General features: G+C 31.9%; 1 protein-coding gene across 1 annotated transcript; it reads right to left on the reverse strand.

The window, feature by feature from the left end:
* Window positions 1–4677: 4677 nt before the first annotated feature.
* On the reverse strand, window positions 4678–5748 carry LOC149876411 (uncharacterized). Its single transcript, XM_090075364.1, has 2 exons — window positions 5450–5748; window positions 4678–5185 (listed from the first exon to the last, which is right to left on the reverse strand). Exons 1-2 carry the CDS (start codon window positions 5681–5683, stop codon window positions 5045–5047), a joined length of 375 nt encoding a protein of 124 aa, XP_089931490.1. The 5' UTR covers window positions 5684–5748; the 3' UTR covers window positions 4678–5044.
* Window positions 5749–16511: the final 10763 nt, after the last annotated feature.

Consider the following 16511-nt stretch of genomic DNA (forward strand, 5'->3'; position numbering starts at 1 on the left):
AAAATGACTTTTAATATAAGTAATATTTAATAATTAATATAAGTAATATTTAATTTTTATAAAGCATAAAAAACTTTAATCGTGTTATCTTTAAATTAACAAAATTTTATGACATTTGTTTGTCATTTGAGTTTGTCGGATTTATCTTTACATTTATTTTTACATTTTTTAAATGCACAAAATTTTCTTAAAACATATTGGAGCTGCATTTTTTGAGCGATTCAGGTTATCGGTAAACTAATAACAGAGTAGGGTCAGAGGAGGAAGATCCAGGGTGAGCTAGTTAGGGAGCCAGTATGACCAGTAACAGATTTAAAAAGAGAAATGAAGAATGAGTGCTGAAACTCGAAAAAGTTTGATTAAAATCTCAGCGCCAATCATTGATTAACATTAAGTTATAATACAGTAAAACTGCCTTCGAGGTCGTAAAAATTGATGGAATATCTTTTTTAAAAAAAGCTGAAGATCAAAATTAGAGCAAGCATACTGCAAAGAATTTTAATAATCAATATTGGATACATAAAAAAAAAGAATATCAGAAAAAAATCTATTAAACTTAGAATGCTTCTCAGCAGCAAAATGTTTTTAACTTTTCGACTCAAACATTTCCATATTTGCAGCTCAAAAAATAATTAAATTTTAATTATTTTACACAAACATTTTTTTTTAACTGACGTAAAAAATGATATTAGCCTAAACAATTCTTATTCTTACAATCAATTTTATTGCCTTTTAAAAAATGTGGTAGTTCAACTCCCCCACTAAATAATAAATATTGCTCCATTTCGTGCGTAAAAAACTAAACTGCGTTTCAATGACATTTTGAATATTTTAAACACGTCAACGTCGGTTTATCGGTTACAATTAAACGGGAGTCTGTCCAATCGCAGCAACTCTACGGTACAAAAATTGCTTTTGGGCTAATTTAGGGCAATTATGAAAATGAGATAGCGCACAATATAAAAAGGACGAGAAGTTCTAGTTTCTTCATTCAGAAAGACTTGGATAAGAAAATGAGTCGAGTTTGCATCCTAATTTTGTTCGTAGCTTCAGTTCATTTCCTTGTAAGTTGTTTTTAAAAAATCTTTTTATTTTAAAAGCTTTACATGTGCGCGAAACAAATTTCGAAAATCGTGTTTTTCTTCAGCTCAACGAAGCTGCGCCGAACCATCTCGTGAAGGACAATCCTGAGTGAGTCATTTTTTGCTCATTACGAGGTGGCAAAAACAATCTGTTTTAACTTTATTTTTACTCAGTTGACATCCGTGATAACTTACTTGCAAATGGTTTCTCTTTTAGAAACAAAGACAATGATTCTGAGGACGTATCAACTAAAGATGTAACCAGAAGTTTATTTTCCTCGATCCACTCAAGGCCTCTCTTCCGAAAGAGGCTTGACTGACGCAAAAAGTGAACAGGATTTGGTTTATTTCTTTTTAAATTTAGGAAAACAAAGAATCAGAGATGAACAAGATGAGTGATCCAATTAGCGGAGGAGGAAGGTACGGCGGAGGCTACGGAGGCGGATACGGAGGCGGTTATGGGGGCGGTAGAGGGAAAAAAGAGACGTAAGGCGTTCAGACTCTTTTCGTTCGTCTTTCTGGGTACGTATAATCAATATTTTAATCGATAAATGATCTTTGTTTAGATCGGAACGTGGAGGAGGAAGGTATGGCGGAGGCTACGGAGGCGGATACGGAGGTGGATACGGGGGCGGTAGAGGGAAAAAAGAGACGTAAGGCGATCATACTCTTTTCGTGCGTTTTTCTGGGTACATAATAAGCAATGTTTTAATCGATAAATGATCTTTGTTTAGATCGGAACGTGGAGATGAAGCCAAATCCAATACAGATGTAAATATGCCGCATTTTGTGTCCTAATGTTTGCGCGTTTGTCGTTTATTCGCTAACATTCTTAGCGACTGCGATTCTTACTCAGTATGAAGAGTATCGCTAAATATGAAGCCATTATTAGAAATGGGTTTTGAATGAGTCATTTCATTTGATTTAGGAAATTGAAGAGTCCAACACGAACAAAATGAGTGATCCAAGAAGCGGAGGAGGAAGGTATGGCGGAGGCTACGGAGGTGGCTACGGAGGCGGTTACGGGGGCGGTAGAGGCCACGGAAAAAGAGAGACGTAAGGCGTTCAGACTCTTTTCGTGCGTTTTTCCGGATACATTTTCAACATTTTAATCGGTAAATGATGTTTGTTTAGATTTCAAGATGGAGATGAAGCAGAATCCAATACAGACGTAAGTATATTTTTGTACCGTTTTCTGATGGTTGAGTGTTTGCAGCAACTACGATCCTTTTTCCGAAGAAAGGTGTTTTTCGAAAAGAAGTCATAAATAGAAACGGTTTTGGAGTTTTTTTGTTTACAATTTAGGAAAATGCGAACAAAATGAGCGATCCAGTATACGGAGGAGGAAGATACGGAGGTTACGGAGGATACGGAGGATACGGCGGTTACGGCGGAGGACGATATGGCGGTGGTTATGGGAAATAACTCGACGTAACTTTAGTTTTAACTTTTTAAAAAATCTTTTCTAAATATTTTTGCGTCAAATGATAAAGATCACTTTCTTTGCCCCGGAAAGAAAGTCTTTTTCTGAACTATTTTGTTTCTTTTCCGATTAGGATGAAAGATAAAGGAAGATCACGTGCGTGGATGCCATACTTGACGTGTATCTGAGCACAGATTTTGTTTGTTTTTGGTATTGTAATTTAATATCCTCTTAATATATATAGTTTGAAACAAAAACTGCTTACTTTCTTTCGACGTGTTTATTGAAACAAGTTTAGAGGTTTTCAAACCGGTTTTGTACTTTGTTCCAATAAATTGTAAGCCTTTAAGATAAGCAAGGCTTTCCTTTATTTTAATAACTTCATCTTTTTTCAATTTTTGATTTGACGGAACTTTCCTTTGGTTGCTAAAACTGAATACGCAGCGGCTTCATATTCACTTGTTCAGTTGTAAAATTTAGTTTCTCAATAGAATATCGTTTTTCGGTAGATTTAGTAGCTTTCTAATTGAAGCGATCAAAACCGGTTATCCTTATTTAAAAAAAAAATGCACATGGTAGGAAAGCTTTTTCAAGATCCAAATTGTTGCTAAAATAACAATTGACAAAAATCTGAAAAAATGGCAAATGAAAACTCAACATCAGAACAGTGTGAAAAAATAATTCTTAAATGTTGAATAGTTCTCTCTATTTGCCAAATTCCTTTTTTATTAACAGAGTGACGCAAAGTACATCGGCTATAAATAACTGAAAGCGATTCTAAAGTACTTCGTAGAAATGAAAGAGCAAATAACTAAATTTGAAGTTCATTCATCCGGGAATACAGAGGTTGTTTTCATTTTTTAATCCATTGTTAAAGAAATGATTTTATTTCACTACCGAACAGCTTATTAAAAAGTTTAATATTTTTTCCCTTTCCGATAGCCATTCGTTCTTACATCTCCGTCAATAGTTAACATACTTTAAAAGTTCATATATGGCCATTCGTTCTTACATCTTCCTCAATAGTAAATATACTTTAAAAGATCATAGAAGGCCATTTGTTCTTACATCTCCGTCAATAGTTAATATACTTTAAAAGTTCATATATGGCCATTCGTTCTTACATCTCCGTCAATAGTTAACATACTTTAAAAGTTCATATTTTCTATCGATGAATAAGTTTCTCATATAAAATGAAATGTTTTGATGGCCAATTAATTATACTTTAATAGCAGAGGCTGATTTAATTGTAAATAAGGTAAAGCGTGGTAATTGGCCCCATTCATATACTTTAAGTTCTTCGCTAAGAACGACAATGTGAAGTTTAATGTATATAATAACATAATTGCTAAAAAGTTAAATTGAAAAGTGATGGAAAATAAAAAAAAGGAGGAAATTAACTCCCACAAATTTGAATTATTACTGCTCGTACAGTTGGCTTGTGACAATCGTCATATCTCTAGGTATAAAGCAATCCCAATGCATTTTACATAGAACTTATCACACATCTAATATCTCTAGGCACAGCTCACTTAAGGTCTACGATGTTATTACCCAACGTAGTTATTAATTTTCACAGTCTATGATTTTCGAGATTATTTCTTTTAGTCCAGACATGTTAGACTTTCTACACACATGTACAGAATAGTGTTACAGTTGCTTAGGGAAGGTTTCAGATGGATGACCCTTCTAAAAGTGGCGCTTCTTACTAACATGTATCAGATGCGCTTCATCTAATGAAGTTATTTCACCACGAGTATTTTGCTCATCTATTGTAACTATCGGTTCTTAGATTCGAATCTCAGATAGAAACCTTTTACCAGACCCCTCTCTTGACAAACATAACCTGTCGCAACAGGTCGGCCCCGTGTTATTGCCAGCTGGTGTTTCCTAATTGAATTGTTTTATATTAACGGCTATCAAATTCATTCTGTTAGTGTTATTTTAAAACACAAAACGTTTAACATATTTTGACGCCTTTATTTAACGCACATTGGATTGATAAACATGTTCACTGTACGCGTTTAAGATCATCCTGCAGACATTTATTTGACGAAGTTCACTATTACCTCAACTTAGAAAATTTACACACAAGAAAATTTTAGTGCAGATGATTTTAAAATCTATAAAGGCAATTCTTCCGTGAATTTCAAAAAAACACACAACAAAATAAACTCAACGTCTTTTTAACCTATTGCCACTTGTAATAACGTTAGAACACGACTTTTTAGACTTAACACGTAAAAGAGTTTCTTTAAACGAATTTTTAGACACGTAAAAGAGTTTCTTTAAACGAATTTTTAGACACGTAAAAGAGTTTCTTTAAACGAATTTTTAGACACGTAAGAGTTTCTTTAAACGAATTTTTAGACACGTAAAAGAGTTTCTTTAAACGAATTTTTAGACACGTAAGAGTTTCTTTAAACGAATTTTTCAAGAGATAATACTGATCTAACTATATTCACGCGTTTAAGTCAAAAAGAAAAAGCGCGCTAAATAAAACTTAATTGCCTTAATCAGTGCATTACAAAAATCTAAACTATATGTCGTCATCGGTTCGCATGTCGAATATCATTCTTGCAGCGTCTTCTGAGAATTTCAGGAACTGCGTGTTCTTCTTCGCTTCTTCTATGGCCTTGGCGATGAGCTCATTAACAAAAGGCCAAGTAGGAAAGCATGCCTAAGAGAAAGTGCACCTTACATAATCTGCTGTTTTCATAATGAAGTTAGAAATAGTCAGACATAAATATAGCACTTTAATAAAATTCATAGCGCTGAAGCTATTTTTATCATTTTTTACTTGATGGTTCTCCTCATTACATAATCTAAGAATGATTTTATTCTTAAAATTGACATAAAATTAGGTAAAGATTGTTTTGTTATTGATGATTCACATCATCACTTTTTATCGATATTATTTGTTTCGAAATAGCATTTCACTTACCAATGTGGTCGGGCATCGCCTTTTGATCCCATCAATTAAAGTTTCTTTATTGCAGCCGGCGAATATCCGCTCTGAATTTACATCACAAGCTTGCTTTCTAACGATAATACCATTGATTCTCAATTCTAAATGATTCAGTTCACAGCTTTTTGGTATTCCGTTAAGTACAGCTCCCTTCTCAGCATTAGTTGAGTGTACTTGAAGAAATATTATGAAAGCCAGTATCATTCTCATTTTAGTCTCACTAAGTCACGTCTCTGAAGAAACGATGAAATGAAAAATGTGGCATTGCATTTCAACAGAAGCTGATTATTTTTAATGAACCAATCATATTGCACATTACTGGTGATAAACAGGTAAAACTGGGTTTAAACCTGTTTGTAAGAATCACACAGAAATGCTTCCATCCAAGGTAGCAAGAAATTACGTACTTGTTACCTGTTTTTTATTCTAAAGACCAGTCTACCGATATTTGTAAAGCAAACTAATAAAAAAGTCTGGTTTCCATGCGTTATTTTTGCTGACAAAACAACTTACGGAGCAAGTATATTCGAATTGATAAGATAAATGAAATATTCTGTTCAGATAACAGCTTTTTACTTCATTAAAGAAATCTAAGTTATTCACTATAAAAAATTTTTCAAAGAATTTTTATGCATTTCTGTTGAGGAAAGAAAAATGTTGCGCAGTTTTAACCATTTTTGTAAAACCGCGTAAGTAGAAATTTTTCGAGTAACACACTCACCAAATTGTATTCATGCAAAGCATGGAAAGTATTCTTTAAATTTTTACGCGAATAAATAAATGAATTATTTCCAAAATGCATAATTTTTAAATTATGCATTTTGTAGGAAAACTGATACAGAATAATTATTACTCTCCCTTCTTAAAAAACTCAAATGTTTTCGGTAAAAAAAAAGGAAAAATACATTTTTGATTGCCTGACTAATAGCAGTTGTAAGTATATAAAATTATTTAAATGTATTACAACTGCTGTCTTTTAACATAAAAAAAAAAAAAAAATAGAAAATAATAAAATACACGATTTAGTGGAAAAAAGTTCTCTTAACAAAAACCAGGTCATTTAAGTATAAAGCAATGAATTTAAAGACACCTGCTCAATGAAAAATAAAACCACGATGCGTTAAATTATGCGACTCCTGATTTCCCTCGGGAAATAGTTTATAAACTTTTAGATTTTAAAAAAAATTAAACTTTAGAATAAAAGTTAAAACTTTCTTAATTAAAATATTTTTATTGAGTTTAAAAGTAAAATTTTGAAACCAAAAAAAATTTTTTCTTTTTTTAGCACTTTTCAAAACTTTTCAAAACTTTTCGAACCTTTTCAAATTTGTTTTGTCTTTTCAATGCGGAAAAGGAAAACATATTTTTCCATCCAATATATACCCACCCCAATATAAAACTTAAACCATAAAAAAAAAAAAAACCTTGATTCGAATCATGGAGAGTTGAGTTAAAGATCTGACGGTGAAAAATAATCTAAAAAAATGTTCTTATTTACCTCATGGTTACCTCATGATTCCTGATTAAAAACGCAGAGCTTAAACTACTTCTTGTTTTTGTGGGAAAATGAAGTACACCCATTAAGAACTTAAGTTTTAGCTTACCATTAAACAAAATACAATCAAATTAAAGATGGTAAACTCATCGCTTTTTAGCTTTGACGTTAACACTTACTTTCATACGCCAACTTTTGAAAAAAAATTATCAAAAAAACAACAAAACCAAAAAGATTGCGTGAAAATTAGAACAAAGTTGTACCTCTCATTGTTGCATAGCTAGAAAAAAAAAGCAAGAAAAATCAAAAACGTTTAGATTTTTTGCACTTTTATTTTTGTGAGAACTTCTCTCATGTTTGGGCACTCCTCCGCCCTCCCCCGATGTACATCTCGTAAATTTTGATGTAAATATATGAGAACATATCATGAACATCTCGTAAATTTTGATGTAAATATATGAGAACATAGTATTTTAACTCCATTTAAAGTCTTATCTGAAATATAAATTTTTTGAAATTTTATTGTTAAGTAAATAACTTTTGTAGATTCGTTATTTCGTTTATTTCGTTTATTTCTTTTTATAATTGAATAATTTTTTTTAAAGAACTGTGTTTTGTAACATTCTGATTAACACAAATTTATATAAATATAAATATTTGTAAAATGCTTAGATTAGGAACCTTAACGGAGACATTTTTGGCTTTGTAAAAGCCAGGAAAAAAAAAGCACTGCAAAAATCAATTTGATGTTCAAACGCATTTCACCGTATTAAGATATTTCCTTTTTACCACCAAATGGTCGATTTTTTTTTGTGGTAAGTATTATTTAATAATATTTTGCAATAATCCCCCTCATACTCACCCTCTCGGCTCACACCTCACATTTTTTAAAAAATTCTTCAAATAAATTGTAATACTTTGTTCAAAGTGACGTCAAATTACTCGTTGTGATTTAAGTTACGTCAAATGAATTTCAAAAACATCACGTGACTATTCTTGAATCGAGCAACAGAGGTTATTTAAAAGTTGAAAGATTGAAATGGTTGGTTTATTTACCTTTAAAACCTAATTTCGATGCCGTATGATCCTCACATGATGAAAGCAATATATTGCTTTCATCATGTGAGGATCACTTACACATTGCACAATGCTTATTTTTCCTCTATAGAGGAAAAATAAGCATTGTGCAATGTGTAAGTGAATTCTCTTCAAATTGCGTATTTCATGAATCTTTTACTGCTATGAGTAATGGTTTGTCTATCTTTTAAACACACTAACACGCCCTAACGTACACATACATACAAAAAGTTAGTTTAAAAGAAGCCTTCAAAGATTACAATCCTCACGAACTTCACAAAACTTTATTTTTCACATATGTAAAGTGAACGTGTCAATGTATTGATGTGTTTAATCTTGTTTTAGATTTCAAATGAACGTTTATTTAACTATCCAGAACCTGAAAAGCGCCACCAAATGACCCAGTTACATCGGTTGCTTCAAAATAACGTGTTAGCTTATAAAACCATTTGTGAATATCTTGGAGAGCAACGCCGTGAATGCAAAAATTATTTAAAACAAGATACGAGTTCTAGAAATCGGAAACAAAATTCTTAAAAGCAAAAACATACAGTTAGAAAAAGAAAATAAAAAACAAGCGGAGCAAATATTGCAACACGAGCTGCAAAACACACTCAACTATAATCACGAGATTAAAAAAACAGCTGAGCAAATGGCATCATTTGTCATAATCAATGCAAGCCAGAAGTTATTAAAAAAAAAATTAAATGAGTCTGTTCTAAAAACAAACCGTTCGATCAAGAAAAAGAAGAAAAATACCTTAAAAAACTTAAAACCCGACAAGAGTCAAATAAGATAATTACTCTCACGGAAATGCGGATCACGGTGATGTGGATCCCAAAGATGCGGGTCTTGCTGTGCACTTAACCAATAAAAAAGATGAAGTTGTAAACCTGACAGACGAAGAAAAAGAAAAAGGTGGAAGTTTTATTCTTCAACAGTAACAACAGTAGGTTCTGCTGAAAAGGTAACAACAGACCTAAATAAGTTTCCGTCCGTAAACTCCGTGAAACTTAATCTTGAGAAAGAAATTCAAACAATAGATTACTTTTCTACAAATATATACATATAATTACAATTCTGCATTTTATAAATTTTATATTTTGTATGATTTTGTATTTTATTCGTGTATAGTTGTATATTTTGTAAAACTATTTTCTTTACATAATTATTTTTTTATAAAGTTTTACATTAATTACAAATCTTTAATATCCTCACTTCATTTGCCTTTTTCATATTTAATATTTAAAAAATGTTTGCAGTAATATTTACAGAAACAGTTCCAGTAATACTGTTTATAAAGCTTTCAATATTAAATTCTAAATCATACTCAGATGTGTGTAAGTGCGCATGCGCGTGTCTGTAAGTTAATATATACACTTAAAGAATCGGAAAGCATTTATAGACATCCGCAAAATTTTTTGAATTTTTTGAAATATCACGATTCTTGTCCCGAATTAACAAAAATAGGGCAATTTTGTTTATGTCCGTCAGTACTGGCCTAAAAAATCAGCTGAATTAATGACTCTAATTGTTCTTCCTCCGTAAGCAACGAATCCTGCTGCTTTTTCTTCATTGAAAAGACATATAAATCATCAGATTTTCTTATGGACCATGGTATTTTTTAAACTTCAAACCAAGTCTACCTTGGTAGAGGGTAATAAATAAAAAATCATGAAATATAACAGCCGTTTTTTCCCATGTGCTCTTCAAATGTAAAAGATAAATTTAAATTTTTTTTCTTTAAACCTCATCTTTTCAAATTCATGAAATGAAAACTACACCAGCAATATACACGATACACGATAATACACGATATACACGATAAGCTTATGAATAAAATCCAAGCAGCTTGATAATGACTAACCTTGCTAATTATACGGCAATGAAAAATAAATGGGAAGTACTCTTCAAAATGCAATATATGAAAATGAGATCGTAATATCAAGCAGATTGTTGAACTGAAAAATTAAGAAATTATTTAATTTATTTTATATACAATGTTAAATACTAATTTTCAATAATTTATGTTAATATATTTATAATTATAATATTACTAATTGTGTTTATATATATATATATATATATAAACACATTACGATAATAACAGATATAAGTTGTAAAGTTAATGCTTTATACAGATTTTTTAAAAATAACATTTGACATGTTTACACCGCACTTCAGTGTTACATCTGCAAAGCAAGTAAACGTTTATCAACCAAGACAAGCTAATGTAAAAGTTGTGTCTGACCTCTTAATACGAAAGAATTAGTGGTTGAAAAAAATATGTATTATCAAAGTTATTGGTATAACAAATTCCCTAAAAAGGATTACACTATTGATATTGAAAAAAAGAACTTCACCCGTCAATAAACATATCAAAATTCTTCAGTTTCCTTTTGATTGGGTTTTTTGATGATAAAAGTAGAAGACAATTTACAGACAGATACAAGTGCTCTGTTTTCGTTTATTGCAGCAGCAACAGCGCTGCTGCTGCAGCTGGAAAACTGTTTTTATTCCTTAGCATGATACAGTTATAAAAAAATTTACAGACAGATACAAGTGCTCTGTTTTCGTTTATTGCAGCAGCAACAGCGCTGCTGCTGCAGCTGGAAAACTGTTTTTATTCCTTAGCATGATACAGTTATAAAAAAATTTACAGACAGATACAAGTGCTCTGTTTTCGTTTATTGCAGCAGCAACAGCGCTGCTGCTGCAGCTGGAAAACTGTTTTTATTCCTTAGCATGATACAGTTATAAAAAAAAGGCGACCGAAAAAATCAAAAAGAAAATGATGCTGATCACTAACATCTCTTGAGGGATTCTTTTTTCCACTTTGCAAATTATTTGGTTGTTTTCCTAAAAAAAGTGTCTGTTGATGAACTATCCTTTGTTTTTTGAAGGTTTGCTTTTTTTTTTTAAATCCGATTGATAGTTATTTGTGTATTGCAGTTCAGTTCAAATTATGTTAATTAAGTTCAAATTATATAGAGTTTACAGCTCAAAATACATAGAGTTTTTTGTAAAAGTTCCCAGTTGATGAACTGATGATGTGCAATATTGAACAGTTGGACTTACAATAGGATCTCAAAAAAAAAAGAAAAAATAGAAAAAAGGAAAAATGAAGATTCTTTCAAAAAAATATATTAGGTTCAGTAACGTAACTAGGGGGTGTAGGATGGGGTAGGGCAGAAGGGGTGACCACCCCAACTAGAGCTCTATAGAGAGGTATTTGTTTTGTTTACGGTTCTTTAGTAATATAATGAGTGTAATTGCTAGAGGTAGTTTGGGAGAACTTTCTTGTTGTTTTTGCATTAATATGAGTTTTCACATTTTTTCGATAGAGTTTCAAACTATTTTCTGTGTTCGTTTTAACCCGTAGCCCTACTTTCCATTAATTACAAAATATACTTTCCGCTAGTATTCGAAACGATCTGGTGCTAGATTTAAAAGATAAAAAAAAAAAGAAGAAATCGACAAGAAGCTTCAAAAGACATTCAAGTGATAGCTTTTGTTTGATAAAAACAAAGTGGAAAACGAAAATGTAAATGTTAATCCGAATCAATAAAATGGTGCTCATGATACAAACTTTTAATGTCGCTTTTTAGGATCAATATTTTATAGAGAAGCCTTTCTAGGCTCGTCGCATTCTTATCGCATTCTAGACTCAATATCTAGCAGAAGAACCTGTCAGTGACATTCCAAAAAAATCAAGAATCTTTTTTTTCAGTTTTAAAAAATGACCCCACAACATGTCTGATAATTACTGATAAAATAAGAAATTCTATGTTTTAATATGTTTAACTGTTTAGTGAAACATGGGACAATACAAAATAACAATACAAACATGAACAATACAAAATAACAATACAAACATGAACAATACAAAATAACAATACAAACATGAACAATACAAAATAACAATACAAACATGAACAATACAAAATAAAAATACAAACATGAACAATACAAAATATCAAAACAACATGAACAATACAACATCGATGCTTTTCAGTTTTCAGGCCCAATATCTGATAGCCGACGTTTTTGTGCATTCTAATACTAATCAAGGCTATCTTTTGCAGAATATTTTTTAATTGGTCCTTCTTTAGTTAGTATTATTTTTGATCAGATCTTTTCTCAAATCAAAAAACATACAATATATATACAAATTTTTCTCTAGCTTTAAACTTTACTATGAGCGTTAATCTATGATTGACCCACGCTATATCTAATACAACCCGAGGCAATATTAGTGAGTCTCCAAAATTTTTAAACATTACTTACAGTTGAATCTGAAAGAAATCGTTTTCGATTTCTCAAGTACTTAAGCGTGAATTGATTTTCATTCTTGTGCTGCCAGCCATTTAAATGTTATTTATTTTGTTTAGCATATTCAAAAAATCCAAAAAACAAGAAAGTTTTTAAATTATTGATAAAAAGTAATAAAACATGTGTTAACGAGTTCTTGGCTAAACTGTAGGCATATTCATGCTACGTAACAAATATATGCAAAATAGATAAAGTGCAAAAAAGCTATTCTGAGAAGCTATCTTGATAGGGGTGGGGGGGGGGGGGGGGGGGGAATACGATGAAGTTTTGAGGTATTCACAAAAGATGGTGAAACTTACGTTAGATTGCATCGGAACATCTTGTAATTGCCTGAAAGATGGGGAAAAGTTGTAGCTAACGATGGACAATACTTGGCTATAACCCCTCCGCCCTCCCCCCCACCCAAAAAAAAAAAATTTAAATTTTGTAAGTCAAAAATGAACATAAATAATATCTTTTTTATTATTTAATGTTTTTGTCAAATAATTTTCTTAAAAATTTTCTCATTATGCGTTTCCAATGGATGTCATAAATATCAAAGAATCACGTGGTTTTACTTCAAGAAAAAATTATAAAAATAGAATCAACTCCTTCGCCACAGACAGCCAAATACAATAAAAAATACGCGGACATTCTAAGAAGGCTATAGTCTTAGAAAACCTGGCCTTAAACAATGTTTTTGTTGTTTTTCGGTTTCAAATAATAGGCTTAATGTTTTCGCTTCATGCAGTTGACACTCTACATCTCGAGTACTTTTCCTAGTCATCTCAAACATTTTTCCTGGTCCCTTGGACATTTTATGCACTCGTTTGAGATAAAATCCTCTCATTATCTCCAACAATATTTATCAAACTTTTTGGTGTCTCGAACAAAATTTTCGATCCGTCGGTTTTTGTTAAGATTTTTGTATTCTCAAATGTTTTGATTTCATTTTCTAAAATTCGAATTTTCAAAGCATTATTCTTTGAAAGATTATTGTTTTTATCAAATGTGAAAACATGGCGCTCGTTAAACGAAAACTTAAAAAGAAATCTATGATAGAAAAGTGCAAGGCATTAAAAGATTTGGAAAAAGTGATGACTAACAAAAAGGTAGCCCAAAGGAATGACGTCCCAAAAAACCAATTTCAGCCTGGGTTTACAATAAAGACAAGTTATCGACTTTGCTGGAAAAAAACGGCACAAAATCTAAACGGAAGAAACTTTTAACAGGTAAATTTGAATACGTAGACAAGGGTATATTCACGTGGTTCGTCGCGAAAAGAAGTCTACAATCGATGGGATTAGACTCAAAGAAAAAGCATTAAAGCTCACAGAAGCATTGAAGAGTTGGATTTGAGAGAACTTGATTATAAATGATCTCACTATTGGTGGCAATAGGAAAGAAAGGTCAGTTCCGTTTTGTTAAATCTTGCTATATTTAAATTTAAACAAATTCAAATGCACCAGCAAAATATTTTTCCATTGTGTGATTCAAGTTAAAGTTCGCTTTTTTCTGTTCTTATTTTTAGAAACGGCATCAGCTTTAAAATCATCTCGAAAGTAGCTCCGTGACGAATGATACAACCGCCCCATAGGCTGTAACTACACTTCAAAAATTTGCTCTCAAATTATAAACTTGAAAACACTTTTAATGCTGATGAGTTTGGGGCTGTTTTTTCTAGCGCCTCCTCTTTTTGTTAAAAAGTGGTACAAAACACATCACTTTTTAACAAAACATACAAATTTTTAAAGTTGAGCCATTTATGCTTTTCAATTATTCACATTTTTGGTTAAGACTATTATTCTCATTTAAAACTTGGTTAAAGACAATCATTATTGATTATCTTTTGGACAACTTAAAGAATTTTAAAGGTAGTTCTTTTTCCCCTCTGCTTTCCCCTGTGGTCTTCAACTGTTAGAATTAAAATACTATTCCAGATATTTTTGTTGTTTTTTTTGGAAAATCCTTTTGATAACATTTTACGTTTCGTTTTGATAACATTTTAAGTTACGAACATGTTTGACCAATTTTCACCAAAACAAGCGAGTAATAATGTCAGTTATTTTCTATATGGGCCGTTATTAGTTCAACAGGTTATAGCATCAATTCATATGGCCAATTTTAGTGCCGTAATAATCTTTAAAGATTTCGTTGTTTGCACTTTTTGAAGTAAAAGCCAACTCCGCGAACAAAATACCACGCTTCCTTGTTACATGAAAATAGTAAAAGTATGTTGCGGTTGTGATTTGCCGTTTAAAATGATGGCTTCTTTGATGCGAAATTAAAACTGGCTGCAATATCAAGTACTTAGTTGCACAGTTTACCTAGTCCGCGCAGATAATGAAGCCACAACAGAACACAACAGCGTTTACTGCCTACCTTAATATTCCATTAGATCTCCATCTTTTTCAATGACGTGGCCTCTGGACGTGGTTGGAAGGCCTGGCAAGCACTAATGAGGTATTCTCTTAAAAAAGAGATCTACGCTTTTGTAGGAAATGACTTGAATGGGCTTATCTACAACGCTTCATCCTTATCAATCAAGTAGATTCATCAATCAAAGTTAGAGATTTATACTTATCGATCAAGTAGATTCATCAATCAAAGTTAGAGAAAGGTTATAAAATTGTTGTATTGTCTTTCAAAAACTATTTGGACTTTATGGTCTAATGGCCATTTGCAACTCATAATTCCCACATGAGAAGGTCTTCTTGAGCTTTTCTACTACACGCCTTTTCAAATGGCTGATGTAAACATCTGTATTCACTTTTTTTTTTAAATATAGATGGGTGGACATTTTTCAAAATCATTGATTGAGGATGCGTTTAATGAACAATAAATCAATGATTTTTTCTGTTGGTAACATAATCAACCGTAAATAGCTCCTCATTTGAGAAGATTTTGACCATTGATGGGCCATAACTCATTAAAAGATTTAAATAACTTTTTTGATTACAATAATCTAAGAGCTTTGAGTCTTTCTGTCAAAAGTTGATATGTAGGCCTGACAACACTGAGTTCCCAAACATCCTTCTCACAGCCTTTTCATCAACATCAAACACTATAGAGTCTTTCAAAAGGACATGGTTCAACTACGGCGTTAACGAATAAGAAAGATATCTTTTTGCCAACTTTTTTGTTCAATGGAGTTAGCATCTGAGCCCTTTCAACACAATCACATTTTTTTACCTTACAAATTGTACATTTAGACGCTGCAGAACACTTCTTAACACTTCTCTTTTAGGTGTGGATCCCCCCCCCACCCGTGTGGATCATAACTTATTTTTCTGGTTCTTTTCGCTTCTACTTTTAAACTTTTTATATCAAAACTCAAACTAGTCGATTAAAACAAAATTTAGTACTAAAAACTGAATAACCTATACCATGAAATTTTCACACACGATGGCACATTATTGTGGCGGTTGAATGTCCCAATTATGGTTCATAGGGGCCAGTCAAATCAAATTCGTAACGTATTAAATCAAATTTGATTATAAGAATTTTTTCCCAGCTCTGAAACAACTACCGATGTGGTTGTTGCAACTGTTTATAAACACTTAATGGGCACGGAATCTAAAATAGGCACCCTTTAGACGTTTAATTAAGATTCCGGAGTTTAGTCAAACGTCTAACTCGGGGTTGGGAAAGCGAACTTGTTGAGGTATTTTTGTTCTCACGATCTAACCACCGCGATTTTTTTGAGAAACATTTTCATTTGACTTAACAACATTCTTGAATTTGGAGTTCGCACAATGCCTAAAAGTGTCATATCTGAAACATCAAAAAATCCTGCCCACGCGTCTGGTAAAGCTATATACGAAAAATAAAATTTTCGCAAGAATCACCAGCGAAAAGAAACTTGCTAATCAATTCATTTCGAAAGAAGATTTTTGGAACCTTCCGAAAGGACTCAGTTAAAACAAAATATCAGTTAAATCTTCATAAAAACTTGCATTCGCGATAATTGACACTTATGAGTAACGAGCATTTAATTACTTAATTTATTCTAAATTACGGAACCAAAAGTAATATCTTGAACTTCAGTATCCAGCTTCAAAATTCACTGAATAAATTGGAAAATTACAGGGTGCGTAAAATGTTTCCCCACTGAGTATTTACGACGTAAAAAACACGATTTTACCCGAAGTTGCA

This window comes from Hydra viridissima, unplaced genomic scaffold (genome assembly GCF_058129835.1).
Source record: "Hydra viridissima isolate aposymbiotic clone 2 unplaced genomic scaffold, HvirCarnegie_v1 scaffold_20, whole genome shotgun sequence".
NCBI lineage: Eukaryota > Metazoa > Cnidaria > Hydrozoa > Anthoathecata > Hydridae > Hydra > Hydra viridissima.

Excerpts from the sequence above, each read along its gene's own strand:
- LOC149876411 (XM_090075364.1), bottom strand. The coding sequence starts at position 5,683 with ATGAGAATGATACTGGCTTTCATAATATTTCTTCAAGTACACTCAACT. Across the intron at positions 5,186-5,449 it reads GGCGATGCCCGACCACATTG|GCATGCTTTCCTACTTGGCC; the intron begins GTAAGTGAAATG and ends ACTTTCTCTTAG.